General features: G+C 38.8%; 1 protein-coding gene across 1 annotated transcript in view; it reads right to left on the bottom strand.

Moving 5' to 3' along the window:
- Positions 1-8039: 8039 nt before the first annotated feature.
- TAF4B (TATA-box binding protein associated factor 4b) overlaps positions 8040-12936 on the bottom strand; it is a 70886-nt gene continuing 65989 nt past the window's right edge. Inside the window, exon 15 of the mRNA XM_063299215.1 lies at positions 8040-9564. Within this exon, the coding sequence (XP_063155285.1) occupies positions 9439-9564 (126 nt within the window). The 3' untranslated portion in view covers positions 8040-9438. The remainder of the gene's footprint in view (positions 9565-12936) is intronic.

The following is a 12936-nucleotide window of genomic DNA, read 5'->3' as shown; positions in this document are numbered from 1 at the left end:
ATGGTCTGGTGTGGGTGGAACACCGCCTTTATGTGCCTGAAACGTTAAGAACCGATGTTTTGCAGCATTCCCATGATGATAAACTTGCTGGACACTTTGGTTTTGTCAAAACATTGTATTTGCTACGGCGTCAATTTTGGTGGCCAACCTTAAGATGTGATGTAAAAGACTATGTTGCTTCCTGTCCTGTTTGTGCCACGTCAAAATGAAAAGGAGGGAAACCACAGGGGCTTTTACAGTCAGTGGCCAGTCCATCCCGCCCCTGGGACGAGATTTCTATGGATTTCATTGTAGACCTACCTCCCAGTCAGAAGAAAACTGTCATTTGGGTGGTAAAAGATTTTTTTCTCTAAACAAGCTCATTTCATTCCATGTGCATCCATCCCGTCAGCCCCACAATTGGCGTGCCTGTTCCTCCTCCACATCTACCACCTCCACGGTAGCCCCTCCCGTTTGGTCAGTGACCGCGGCACACAATTTACTTCCCAATTTTGGAAATCATTTTTAAAATTGATTGGCACCAAACAAACCCTGTCCACATCGTCCCATCCTGAAACTGACGGTTCTACTGAGATTTTAAATGCCACTCTTGAACAGTTTTTAAGAGCATACATTAACTACCATCAGGACGATTGGGTGGACTTATTACCTTTTGCTGAAGTTGCTTACAACAATGCTGTGCATCAAAGCACCGGACAAACCCCTTTCTGTGTGGTTTCCAGTCACAACTTTGTTCCCATTCCTGAACTGCCACAGCCCCCTTCCCAAACATGTTCTGCATCTGACTGGGCTGTTAAACTGTCTGATTCCTGGCCGGTAATTCAACAAGCTTTGGCTGATGCCCAGGCTGCTTACAAGTCTCAAGCTGATAAGCATTGTTCCTTACAACACGACTTCAAAGTTGGGGATCAGGTGTATCTATCTACTAAATTTATCAAATCACCTCAACCTTCTAAAAAACGTGCTCCCAAATTCATTGGTCCCTTTCCTATTGTTCAGCTTATCAATCCAGTTACCATTAAATTGGACCTGCCTCACAATTTGAAACGCTTGCACCCTGTTTTCCATTGCAGCTTGCTTAAGCCTATGCACCACTCCTCACGCTGGCACCCTCAACCTCCTCCTCCTGCTCCAATCATGATTGACGGCCAACAACACTTTGAAGTCGAGGACATCATTGATTCTCGCAAACTTCAAGGCACCCTGCAGTATCTCATCTGATGGAAACATTTTCCTCATCCTGAATGGGTGTCTGCTCACCATGTTAACGCTCCTGATTTAGTTAACCATTTCCACCTTGCTTATCCTTTGAAGCCTGCTGCTTAATGTATTCTTCATTTTGGGGGGGCAGTATGTCATGTTCACTGATTCAATGTAGTTTATACATTGTAACGTTTCACATGCCATGGCGCTGACGCGCATTTCTGTTTGGGAGGGAGCTGCTGTGAGACCTTGTACCAAGCTCTGTATATGGTATCAGTACAATGGAATGTGTTTGGAATTATGTTATCTGTTCAAGGCCTTTTCCCGCAGACCATCAGAAACCATTAGGGGCACCTGGGATTGTGAACTTGAGAAGATTCCACAAGGGGAGGGATTTCATCTGCACCAAGGGTTTTTACTTTGAATTTGGCGCGCTTTAATCATTCTCAGCTTTCTCTGTGATCCTGCATACTATTCTTTAATAAATCAGGTATCTTTGAATTCCTGTTCATGAGTCTGATAGTGTAAAAACCGATCAGTATTTTACAAACAAAATATAGATTGTACCAACTCCAACTCTGGTGGCTTTGAATTGATTATGTGGTTCTAAAACAGAGGAGCACAATCTGAAACTCCAGGGTCAGATAGTGTAACCATTACAAAAGGCTGGATAAAAATAAATAAAATTAAATCCAGGAAACTACAGCCTCGACAAACTAAGCTCAACTTGAAAGTATCTTTATTTAACACAAGATATTGTATGTCTGTGAATAAATAAATATGTATGTATGTATATATGTCTGTATGTATGTATGTATCAGACTTCAACCTCCAAGCCTCTTAAAGGATGACATCCCTTACATGCTTTTTTTTTTTTACTTCGTTCAATCATGTCTGATTCTCAGTGACTGCCCTGAGAATTTCTTGGCAAAATCTTGCCAAGAAAACTTCAAATTCCTGAAGTTTTCTTGGCAAGAATTTTCAGAAATGGTTTGCCATTGCCTGCTTCCTAGGGCTGAGAGGGAGTGACTGGCCCAAGGTCATCCAGCAGGCGTCGTGACCAAGGCAGGACTAGAACTTACATTCTCCTGGTTTCTAGCCTGATGCCTTAACCACTACACCAAACTGGCTCTCTTACATGTCCTTAAGAGTTATCTATTATCAAGACACCATATTTATAATATGAATTGCATTGTCTTCTAGCAACATTCCTCAGCATGAACTCACTATACACAAATACACACAGAATATTTAATGCCTCTCCTTATGAGAAATGCTAATTTTAAAAATAAAAATGACTGATAAGTATACTAGTAATCATGTTGTTGGCTTTGACAAATTGTAGAAAGTGCTTGCAGAATTCAGTGACTTTTTAATTACAAAAAATAATTTGACTTAGCACTCAATTGTTGCTATGTAATGAAGTCATGGGCATTACATTACTGACCTTGAATTAATGAATGTTTCTGAAGTTGATTTTAATATAGTATACTAAGTTGGTAGGTCATATCATAGTCTGTATCCAGCATAAATGATTTTACAGCTAAGCACAATTGCCTCCCTAACTACAGCTAGGATCACCCACCTATAGAGATAGCATTTTCGATCCCCAAGAAATAGCTAGTCCAGCCTATCCCCACCACATTTTGCTATGACTAAGATAAGGTGGCAATTCTCATAATACCGATCAGTATTTTACAAACAAAATACAGATTGTACCAACTCCAACTCCGGTGGCTTTGAATTATGTGGTTCTAAAACAGAGGAGCACGATCTGAAACTCCAGGGTCAGATGCAGTCTCTGAAAACTTGGGATGCAACTGCAGAGCCTTCAAATATTGTTACCAATTTGTAATCTGATAAAACAGATAGTTTAAATATATATGCCTTTATATTTATATGTCTGTGACATGAAATCAAAATTAATGTGTGTGTGTATTTAGCTTTTGTCCCAGCCCTGCCTGCTACTCTTTGAAACATAGTCCCCAGCATACTTTTCAAAAGCCAAGAGTTGCCAGAAAAAGTTGCACACCCTAGCTCTGCAAGGTGAAGTGAGATCCTTCTAGGTTACTTGAATTAAATAAGGCCATCAGGAAGCTTTGTTGTAATGTGATGCTTCTGAATGCAATAGAAAGGCCACTGGTCTGGAAAAAAAATCCACTACTTTTAACTGTATTCAGAGAATGGGAATGAAATCAAGCAAAAAACTTAAGGGATCATCTCCAAATCAAATACTCCTTACATATTCCAGAAACTTGGCAAAGTTGAATTGCACAGAAGGTGCATTATGCCTGCATATAGTATGCATAGAGAGTAAGGAAGTTGACATTGACAGAGACAGTCAAGATCCGTTACCAAAACAACGAGGGAAAAAACCAGCAGAAAATATGTGGAAGAGGATCAGACAGAACCTCCCTAATTCACGTGAATATAAGAAGGGGAAGAGGTATAGCACAATCAGACTTGCAAGATTCTGTTATACTGTAGCCACTCAATACAGTAGCCTTAATCTTCCTGTGGAGTTGAGTTGTGGTCTGGCCTACCTGGCAGGGCTGACAGTACAGGAAGTCCTCACTTAACAACCATTTGTTTAATGATGGTTCGGACTTACAATAATGCTTAAAAAAACTGACTTAAGACTGGTCCTCGCACTTACAACTGTCGCAGCATCCCCATGGTCACGTGATCACGATTTGGGCACTTGGCAACCGGTTCACATTTATGACTGTCGCAGAGTCCCATGGTCACGTGATTGCCTTTTTTTTACCTCCCAGCTGGCTTCTAGCAAGCAAAATCAGTGGGGAACTGCATGATTCATTTAACAACCACTTGGTTTGCTTGATGCCTGTGGTGATTCACTTAATGACCGCTGCAAAAAGGGTTGTTAAATCAGCTCAGATTTGCTTAATGACCACTTTGCTTAGCAACTGAAATTCTGGTCCCAATTGTGGTTGTTAAGCGAGGACTACCTGTATGTGAGCGCCATTTTGGTCCAGCAATTAAGGAACTGGACAAGAGAGGGGAAATCCAAGTTTAGTCCCACCTTAGGCATGAAGCCAGCTGGGTGACCCTGGGTCAGTCATCTCTATCAGCCTTAGGAAGAAGGCAATAGCAAACCACTTCCAAAAATCTTGCCAAGAAAATTCATGGACTTGACCATGTAGTCGTCAGGAGCAAATATAATCCAATTATATATGAAAATTAGCAAAACTGCAACCCTTGCCTACATGGGATCTCCAGGATCAGAGACTGTCAAAAATGAAAAAAGCAGCATTGCACCATTGTGTGACAAGCTGCACTCCTTTTGTATGTTTGTACAACATCACAAATGTAGACAAAAATGCCAGAGCTTGCATTGTAATGGTGCAACACCACTTTAATCATTTGACCTCTCCTCAACCCCCCTTTGCAGATACCTCTGACTTTCTAGGTTTTAGAAAACACATAGAAAACACCTCCATCTGCTTTGAAATATGGCAACTGCCATCTCCACCAAGCCAGAAGAATCGACCATACCTGAATATTTCATTCCCATTTGTTGAAAAATAATGAAATTTAAATAATTATTTTAAAATCAACCAATGAATTAAACTAAATTTTAAATAATTAAATTAATTTTATAGTAATTTAATTCATTAGCAGTAAATAATTATTTTAATTACTGCCAATGAATTAAATTGTTTAATTTAAAATTAATTAACAATTTTGATTGATTGATTAAATAATTAATTAAATAATAAATAAACATAGGGACCACCCAACTCTAGATGACTCTGAGGTTTACAATTTAAAAAAATTAAAAGAGAAGCCTGGATCTCATTTCACTCGAATCCACTCTGGTTCACTAAGTAAAATTTGGCATCATCTGATTCATTCCAAAATAAAACAAACCCAAACAAAATATACGCAGTCTCTTTCCATCACACATGTCTTTCTAGCACATCAGGACATATGGACATGAATACAAGACTGTAAACTGAAATTATAGAAAAGGTTACTTCATTATAATGAGTGACATTGTAGGTAGTTTATTCTGGCCTGCTGACTATATGGCTACTGGATATTTGTGTCTACATGTAGTTACTTCAGCATGTCTGCCATATCTCAAAATAAGCAGGTAGCATTTTCTTGATTGCTGACTTTCAGAGGCCAGATTATGCCCCATTTTACAGAAGGTTAAGATAATGGCTTCCCAAACCATTGGTGAGTGCCAATTATCTATCCAAATACAACAGCTGAACAATGTAATTCCAGTTAAATTTACTTGGGGATGTAGAACCCCTCAAAGCTTTTTCTGCTTCCAAAGAACCCACGATGCACCAATTAGAAAATGTTTTCACAGAATAATAATTAACTTAGTGTTGTTAGGGACCTGAGGGAGAAAGGAAGAGAATTTGGCTAGTGGCGAAGTTTCCAGCAGTAGTTAATGAATGTGTAAAAAGGGCTTTGCATATATAGTACTTTTTATCAGAAGATCTCCACATATTAGATTTATCTTGAAGGCCCCAGGCCAGCTCATGCATACTTTGTATACAAGTGGTACAAAGTCAAGGTAGCAGCAATTTTAAAATTTGATTATATCTTTTCATTATATGCAAAATGTATTTTGCTATTTTATCTATATCTGTATTGAATTGGATAAAAAATAGTATTTGCTGGAGAAGTGAAAGGAAAGGCATGCACACACTAATGATCAGAGCAGAGGGACTGATAGCAAGCACAATGGTACTGAAATTTTTGTTCCGCTTAAAGCATTTTTGTGGTAAGGAGGATGGGCCTAATGCATTAGATTGCAAGCCAAGAGCAAAGCCTACCACGAACACTTGAGGGACAAGCTAGTTGGTCAAGCATTTCATTCCCCAAATCACTGCTAGCCAGCATGCTATTTCAGACCCTTTAATCTATCCAGCCTCGCACAGATTGCCCCATTTGTACAGGCTGTAACTAGTCAGTTTATAGGCACTTAAATCCTAACATCCTCTGGGAATTGGCCAACCTGGATGAAGCCTAACCCCCAAAGACCCTGGGATCTTCCATTTTTGAGATGTAATGGATTGCCAGGGATGAGCAATTGTCTGCATCAAGTAACCCACATCCTCATCTTATACTTCTAGCCATTTTATTACCACCTCTTGACCATCTCCTCATCTGAAGCAAGCCACACCTGTTGTGGGCTAAAAAGATATGCATTTTTATTGTACCATGAGTCAAAATCCCTCCAGTCTGTCTTCCTTGTAAAATCTACCCTTGACATTAATAAAACCTTGCAATGACATGAGCATTAAAAGCTACCTGATAAATGAGATTTCAGATCTGTATCTCATGAGATTAGAATAGGCATATCATCCCTCACCAGCTCCTAATGATCAGTTGCAGTGGCATAGGCTCAGCAACTTTTATACTAGAACATCTATGACGCTATGTTAAAAAAAAAAACCTCACTCTGGAGCACATAAATAAATTATGGAACACAGAAATGCCTTGCAGGCTAGCATAGGATAGTTCTGCAAATCAGAGCATCATTGACACAGACTTCATAGGTATACCAACTGTACTATAGGTGCAGACTCAGTAGTTCAGGACAGTCTGCTCTCAAAAATATCCTTACTGGCAAAACTTTCCTCTTCTTCATCCAAAACTCACTTTACTCATCTGAAGATGGCAATATTAATAAAATATGCATGTCACTGGTTAAATGGCCACTATTAGCTATTAAAGTAGGGTGGGAAACTTTTGGCTCTTGACCTAATCTCCTAATCGGCTGACTCAACCAGCCTATTACCCTAGGATGTAATCCATCTGGCCCTGGAGAGCTGTACTCATTCAAATTAGCTAATTTCTCTATTACCCTCTCCTTGTCTAGCCTAAGCTTTTGTTCCCCCACTGATGACCAGTTAGGGTTCCACTTCCCACTTGAGAAAAGACAGGCACAAAATAAGAGTTAAGAAGTTCTGCTTTCTCACCATCACTCATCACCACTTCACCATTCTCTCTTCACAACGGACCTACAATCACTTTGGCTTTCCTTTTTGTTCTTATACCCAAAGAACTCTTCTTGGCTGTTTTCAGTATTCCTTGCAAGCCTAAGCTCATTCTGAGTTCTAGCCTTTCTGACAGAGTCCTTTAGTTTCTGAAGGCTACCATACATTCTTCTTTGGTTATGTTCTCCTTCTTCCATTTCCTGCATAAAAAAACATGCCTCTTCCAGGGCTAATTGAAAGATCAGAACAGGAGCCAGAGACACCTCTAGGCTCAACTGTCTTCCTCCCCCTCCTAGAATAAGGTTTGGGGAATTTTCTTATTTTTATGATAGGATGATGCAATCAGGAAGTTTAATCAGGTTTCACCTAAGTGTAAGTCAGCTGAGAGTATGGAAGTATTGAAGTGATAAATTGTACAGAGCTAAGATTGACTGAGTCTGGAAAAGGGACAGTTCGAGAACCAAATGTGTGGCACCATGAACGCCACAAGGAATGTATATTTAAATTGGGGAAGAGGGCTAATTTAACTCTCTGGCTGCAGTCCATGTGAGAAGAATACATTCCCCATTCTGACTTGATCTGTGAAGAGAGAAGATATATCCTTAAGTTGCATGCAGCCGTCTCAGATGTTTGCCCCCAAAGATAGAAAGGCTACATTTAATGTACAAAATTAGTATGTTCAGTTAGGGTGTTGCTGAGGATATTAGCTATAATGTGCCAATGCTTAGGAGTTCATGACTAGATTGTTCTAGGAAACAATGACATTTTTAGGGTTTGATGTAGAAGATACCCTTAGAATTAATAAAATATTTACTTTAATACAGTATTTAAAATAAATTTGAAACATTTGTCACTTAAGCTAAATACACAAAACAGGAAAATTTCTGCATTTTACATAAAAAGATAAGCATTTACTATACAAAACATATTTGCCTTGAACCATCAAAATTGTGCTACTTATTCTTTCTTATCCAAGAGTGCCCACTTTATAAATATGCATAAAGATATGCACAAATAATTTACTGCATTAGTTTAACTATCTCAGTTCTCAATTTTCCTAACAGGGAAACCATGAAACAAGATTAGAAACTCAATATAACTACAGTAGTTCTTGTTATAAAGTGTTTTTCCCCATCTTTGTATTCTCCATTTTATAATATGTACAGAAACTGTAAAGAATCTTTTTTATTTAAAATAAAGTCTTCAGTTGTGAAGGCATTCAGTTGCTGTCTTCCCCACAGATTCCATTATATACATCCATGTCATATGTGGTATATAACATGTCCACAATTAGGTAACGTTCATTGAAAAGTGCAAAAGATGAGAGCAGGTAGATCTCTATCATCATCATCATCATCATCATCATCATCTCAGGATGGATTAATATTTAGATTCAACACTGTGGCACCGGGAGAGTTTTGTGCTCTTCTACAAATACCCTAGCAAAATTTTTCTTCTGCTGCAGTTTAGGTTTTAGAATTACTTCCAAGTCACCAGTATAAGATAAAGTGAGCAGATCCCTGATAATCAGTACATATATTCTCCTCATTCCCACAATGAGAAAGATCAAATCATTTCATACTTTAAATAAAGCAAGGGGGCATATTGAATCTTGTAAGCTGTGTTTTTTAAAACACACACAAATGCATATGCAAAGTTAAATGCATCTGAAGTCATCTTATGCTGGAAATGGATGGGCCACTGTCCTATGAAATGTCCCACGAAATTACTTTGACATTTCAAGTATTGCTTTCTCCAACTTTTATAACTGTAATTTGCTTGCAGATCTGTCTGGTAGGACTGGTAACACAACGAATGCCAGTAGGGATTCTTCCTTTCCCATCTTTCTTTGGAGGCAGGAAATTATAGCCTGCATTTTGACATTTTTTGGTTGGCTCCCAGGTGGTTTCTCTCCAACTAGGACACACAGAAAGGTTGAATACTGCAGGCTATACACTAGCAAACTGCTGGTTTGTCATTAAATACATTCATCACATCATTCTTCCCTAACTGCAATGTTAGAAGGCACACTCTTCATGGAATAATATTGCGGATTTATATACCAATACAGTACCTTGCATGGAACTTAGCAGGCACCTGAAGCCTTCTTTCTTTCATGTGACCAGGCAGCATGCTTATGTTCAACAGTGACCTAACGAATGATTTCTTGTAATACATGACTTCAGGATAGTGCAAACAAATTGTTCTTTGGCAATGTATGGTAGTAAGCTGAAATGCAGAATTAGACTGGCCACTACTTCAGAAGAGTTCGATATAAGACTAGAGAATGCTTTGTTTCTTTCTCTTGTTCCAGACAAAAGATCAAGTCCCTGAGACAAATTCGGGTTATTCTTGGCCAAAGAGGTGATCTGTTGATGCCCTAGATGGGAGAAAAGGTTAGATGAAAAGTATTTAATATGTGTAATACATGAAGACTGAATAGGTTTTTTCGTAAGTTTGACACCCAGTATCACTGCTTGATATTTGCCTTATACGTTATCTATTGAGGTCTGTTCCCATCATGACCCTTATTCACACAACCTATGGAGTAAAGCAGCCCCTTGCTTCTTTATTAGTGCCCATATCATACCAGCATACAGTGATTAAAAAGGTAGAAAATCCTTGCCACCAGAAAAGTTGCTTCACCGTATTAGTCACTTGCATATGCAAAGGACTCAAGCTAAGCCACAAATCAGGATTTGGTTTCTCAGACTTAAGGCAAATAAGACATGCAACAGTTTGATGAAAGTGACTGACCATGTATCCTTGCAGTTTCTTTTTCCTCCAAAGCTGGCCAATACTTGCATTACTGCTTCAGTTGCAACTATCTGAGTTATATATGTGAATACATTTGGAATCCATTGAATTTAACAATTACAATTAAAACTAACAAACTGACACCCTGAACATCTGTTTATGAAATATATTCAGAAAAGACAACTAGAAGGTTGCTCATTGGGAAAGGTGAAGAAAAAGATTTGTTTGTTTATTTATTTATTCACTTTATAAGACCATCCTACTCACAAATTGTGACTTGTTAAAGTTTATTGGCTTGACATTGATTAAAAGAACCCCAATAAAATAAAAAGTACGAAACAGACAAATATAACAATTACAATAAACACATAGCCAAGGCTGGGTATAACAAACCCTCTCACAACACAATAGATTCATTTAGCATCCCGGTTAGAATACCCACTTCTCAAATAATTGCCTATCTTTACTTCATCATTCCCCTCTCCCTCCATCAGCAGTTGCATGATGTTGTCTTTTCCTAGATATATAAAACTCATGCAGTAAGTTAGTTGCTGGCCTCTCAGAGGCCACCAGAATCTTTGTTGGTTTTCCTGCAAAGGATTTATTACTACTTTATAGTGAAAATATAGTGATCAGTTCAGTTGACTACAAAAACGTGGTAAACATAGTGAACCTCAACTTCAGAAAAGGATTCTACAAAGTTTCCCATGAGATTCTACTAGAGAAGACAGTAGAAAGGGGACTGAGTTATGACACTAGTAGATGGATACACAGCTGACTAAGCAATCACACCCCACATATATCCATCACCCGTTCCACATCAAGCTGGAAGGAAGTGTTGTTCAGAAGGCTCATGACCAGGGAGAACATTGGGAAAAAATCAGCAAAATGTATTTCAGAAAGTATAAATGCAAAGTCCTACCTTTGGGTAGGAAAAATCAAAGATACGAGTACAGGATGTGAGGGTCATATCAGACAGCAGTACATACATAAAGGATCTGGGCGTATTGGTAAATCATGAGCTGAATGTATACCCACAGTATAACGTGGTTGCAAAAAAAGCAACTCTTAGGTTGCATTGACATAAGTAGAGTGTCATGCTCAAGAAAAGCCATCATTCCTTTCATTTTTTCTGCAATGGTTGGACTGCATCTAGATAATTGTGTCTAGTTCTAGGCCCCACATTTTATGAAGAATACAGTACTAACAAACTGGACAGGGTCAAGAGGAAAGTAATCAAGATGACAAGGATTCTGGAAGGAAAACCTTTCAAGGAATAATTGGTGGAGTTTTGGTATGTTTAGGCTGGAAAAGACTGTGGAGAGACACAACAGCAGGAAGAAGAGGCTGGTCAGAGATCTTGGGGATACTGTAGCAGTGGATTCCTGCACAGAACTTGGGGTGGAGCAGATGATCTCTGAGGCACCCTGTATTCTATGATTTATTTATCACCACTCTATAGCAGTTATACCTATTCTTACCATTCCACTTCACTAACCCACTTCTCAACAACTATATGTGTATGTAAAATTTATTAGATGTTAGGAATTTTTTCCTAACAATGAGGCCTGTTTGACAGTGGAGCCAATTAGCCAGAGTTGGTGGCTCCCTTTCACTGGATGTGTTCAAGCAGAGCATGGACAGCCATCAGTTTGAGATATTTCAGTCTGGATTTCTGCAGTGAGTAGGGGGTTGAACTCAACGCCTACGTGGCCCCTTCCAACTCTTTCATTTTAATCCTTCTCACAGGACCATACAGATGCTCTGAACATGACCCACAAAAGTTTATGCTGTAATAATCTGTTAGTAGTTGCTAGTTTCCCACTTCTGTTCTGGGAAGGTCACTTGACCATGGCTCTTACCCCTGTTCTAGAAAATCTGAGCTGGTCAGTTCATTCACTTTTTCAAGGATGTGATGAACACAATATTAGTCTTCACACAGTCTGTACCCCATGTCAAAACCAAGTGTAACACTTTTAACATTATATTGCAAATTGCTTCAAGGGAAAAATTTTTGGCTAAAAAGTGGAGTAAGAAAACATTTTTATCTGAGAAGTTTTAATGATATGGAACTTAAATTAACTTCAACCTCTGCTTAGAAGCATGGCTGAAACAATTTAAGTGCAAGCACTTTGAAGTTTGATAAGTGATGTAAAAGGCATGCAGCAATTTAAGTAAAATAAAATGTAAAAATGGTATGAAAAAATGTATTGTCAGCAATCATAGTTAAGCCACTCTGAATAGTTGATATAATCTCCTTTTTAGAAAAGTAAAATTTTCCTGCTAATATCAGGAAGCACAACTGACTGATTTAATCCAAAATAATAAAAATGCCATTGGTTGAAACTTTCCATTTCTTCATGTTCATTTGGCAACTATGCATAACATTGTTCAATTATTGCTTCTTTACTTAAGCTTGAGTTTGGGATGGTTTTCTGAGACGTACCCCTAGAGCCTTTCAGGTTTTTAAAGAAGTGCAAGGATTCTTCATAAATTCAAAAGAAGTCAGAGGGGCAAAGTAGTATTTTGCATATATGGTTTAAACTGGTTACCACTTGAGGTTTTTAAGATAAATGGCACATTCCCACCTCTTTCCCACAGTGCATATATAATCCCCACCCTATACCCCAGTATAGGGTGGGGATTATATAAGGTCTCTAGCACCACTTTTATGTTCTCTGACTCCCTGAATTTTTTCTGTTGCCTTGTAGGGAGTAAGGAGTGTCTCTTAATCATACCACACACCATACCACACTCCACTACACTCCATTTAGGGGCCATTTCTGCCCTGCTGACTCTGGCAACACCATCAGTCACACCCCCTGGAGCCCTTAGAGGCAAAACAAGAACCAAAGAATCAAAGCAGTGCGATTATGGATGGCAAAAATACTGACGGCCTCCTTGTGCAGTCTGTGTGGTTTTTAAGAATCTCCTCTATCAGCTGTGAGGCTGTTAAGAGAAACTTCCCAAACCAGCCCAATAAGAAGGCACTGCA

This window comes from Candoia aspera, chromosome 3 (genome assembly GCF_035149785.1).
Source record: "Candoia aspera isolate rCanAsp1 chromosome 3, rCanAsp1.hap2, whole genome shotgun sequence".
Classification (NCBI taxonomy): Eukaryota; Metazoa; Chordata; class Lepidosauria; order Squamata; family Boidae; genus Candoia; species Candoia aspera.
This window is presented reverse-complemented; position numbering and strand designations above follow the sequence as displayed.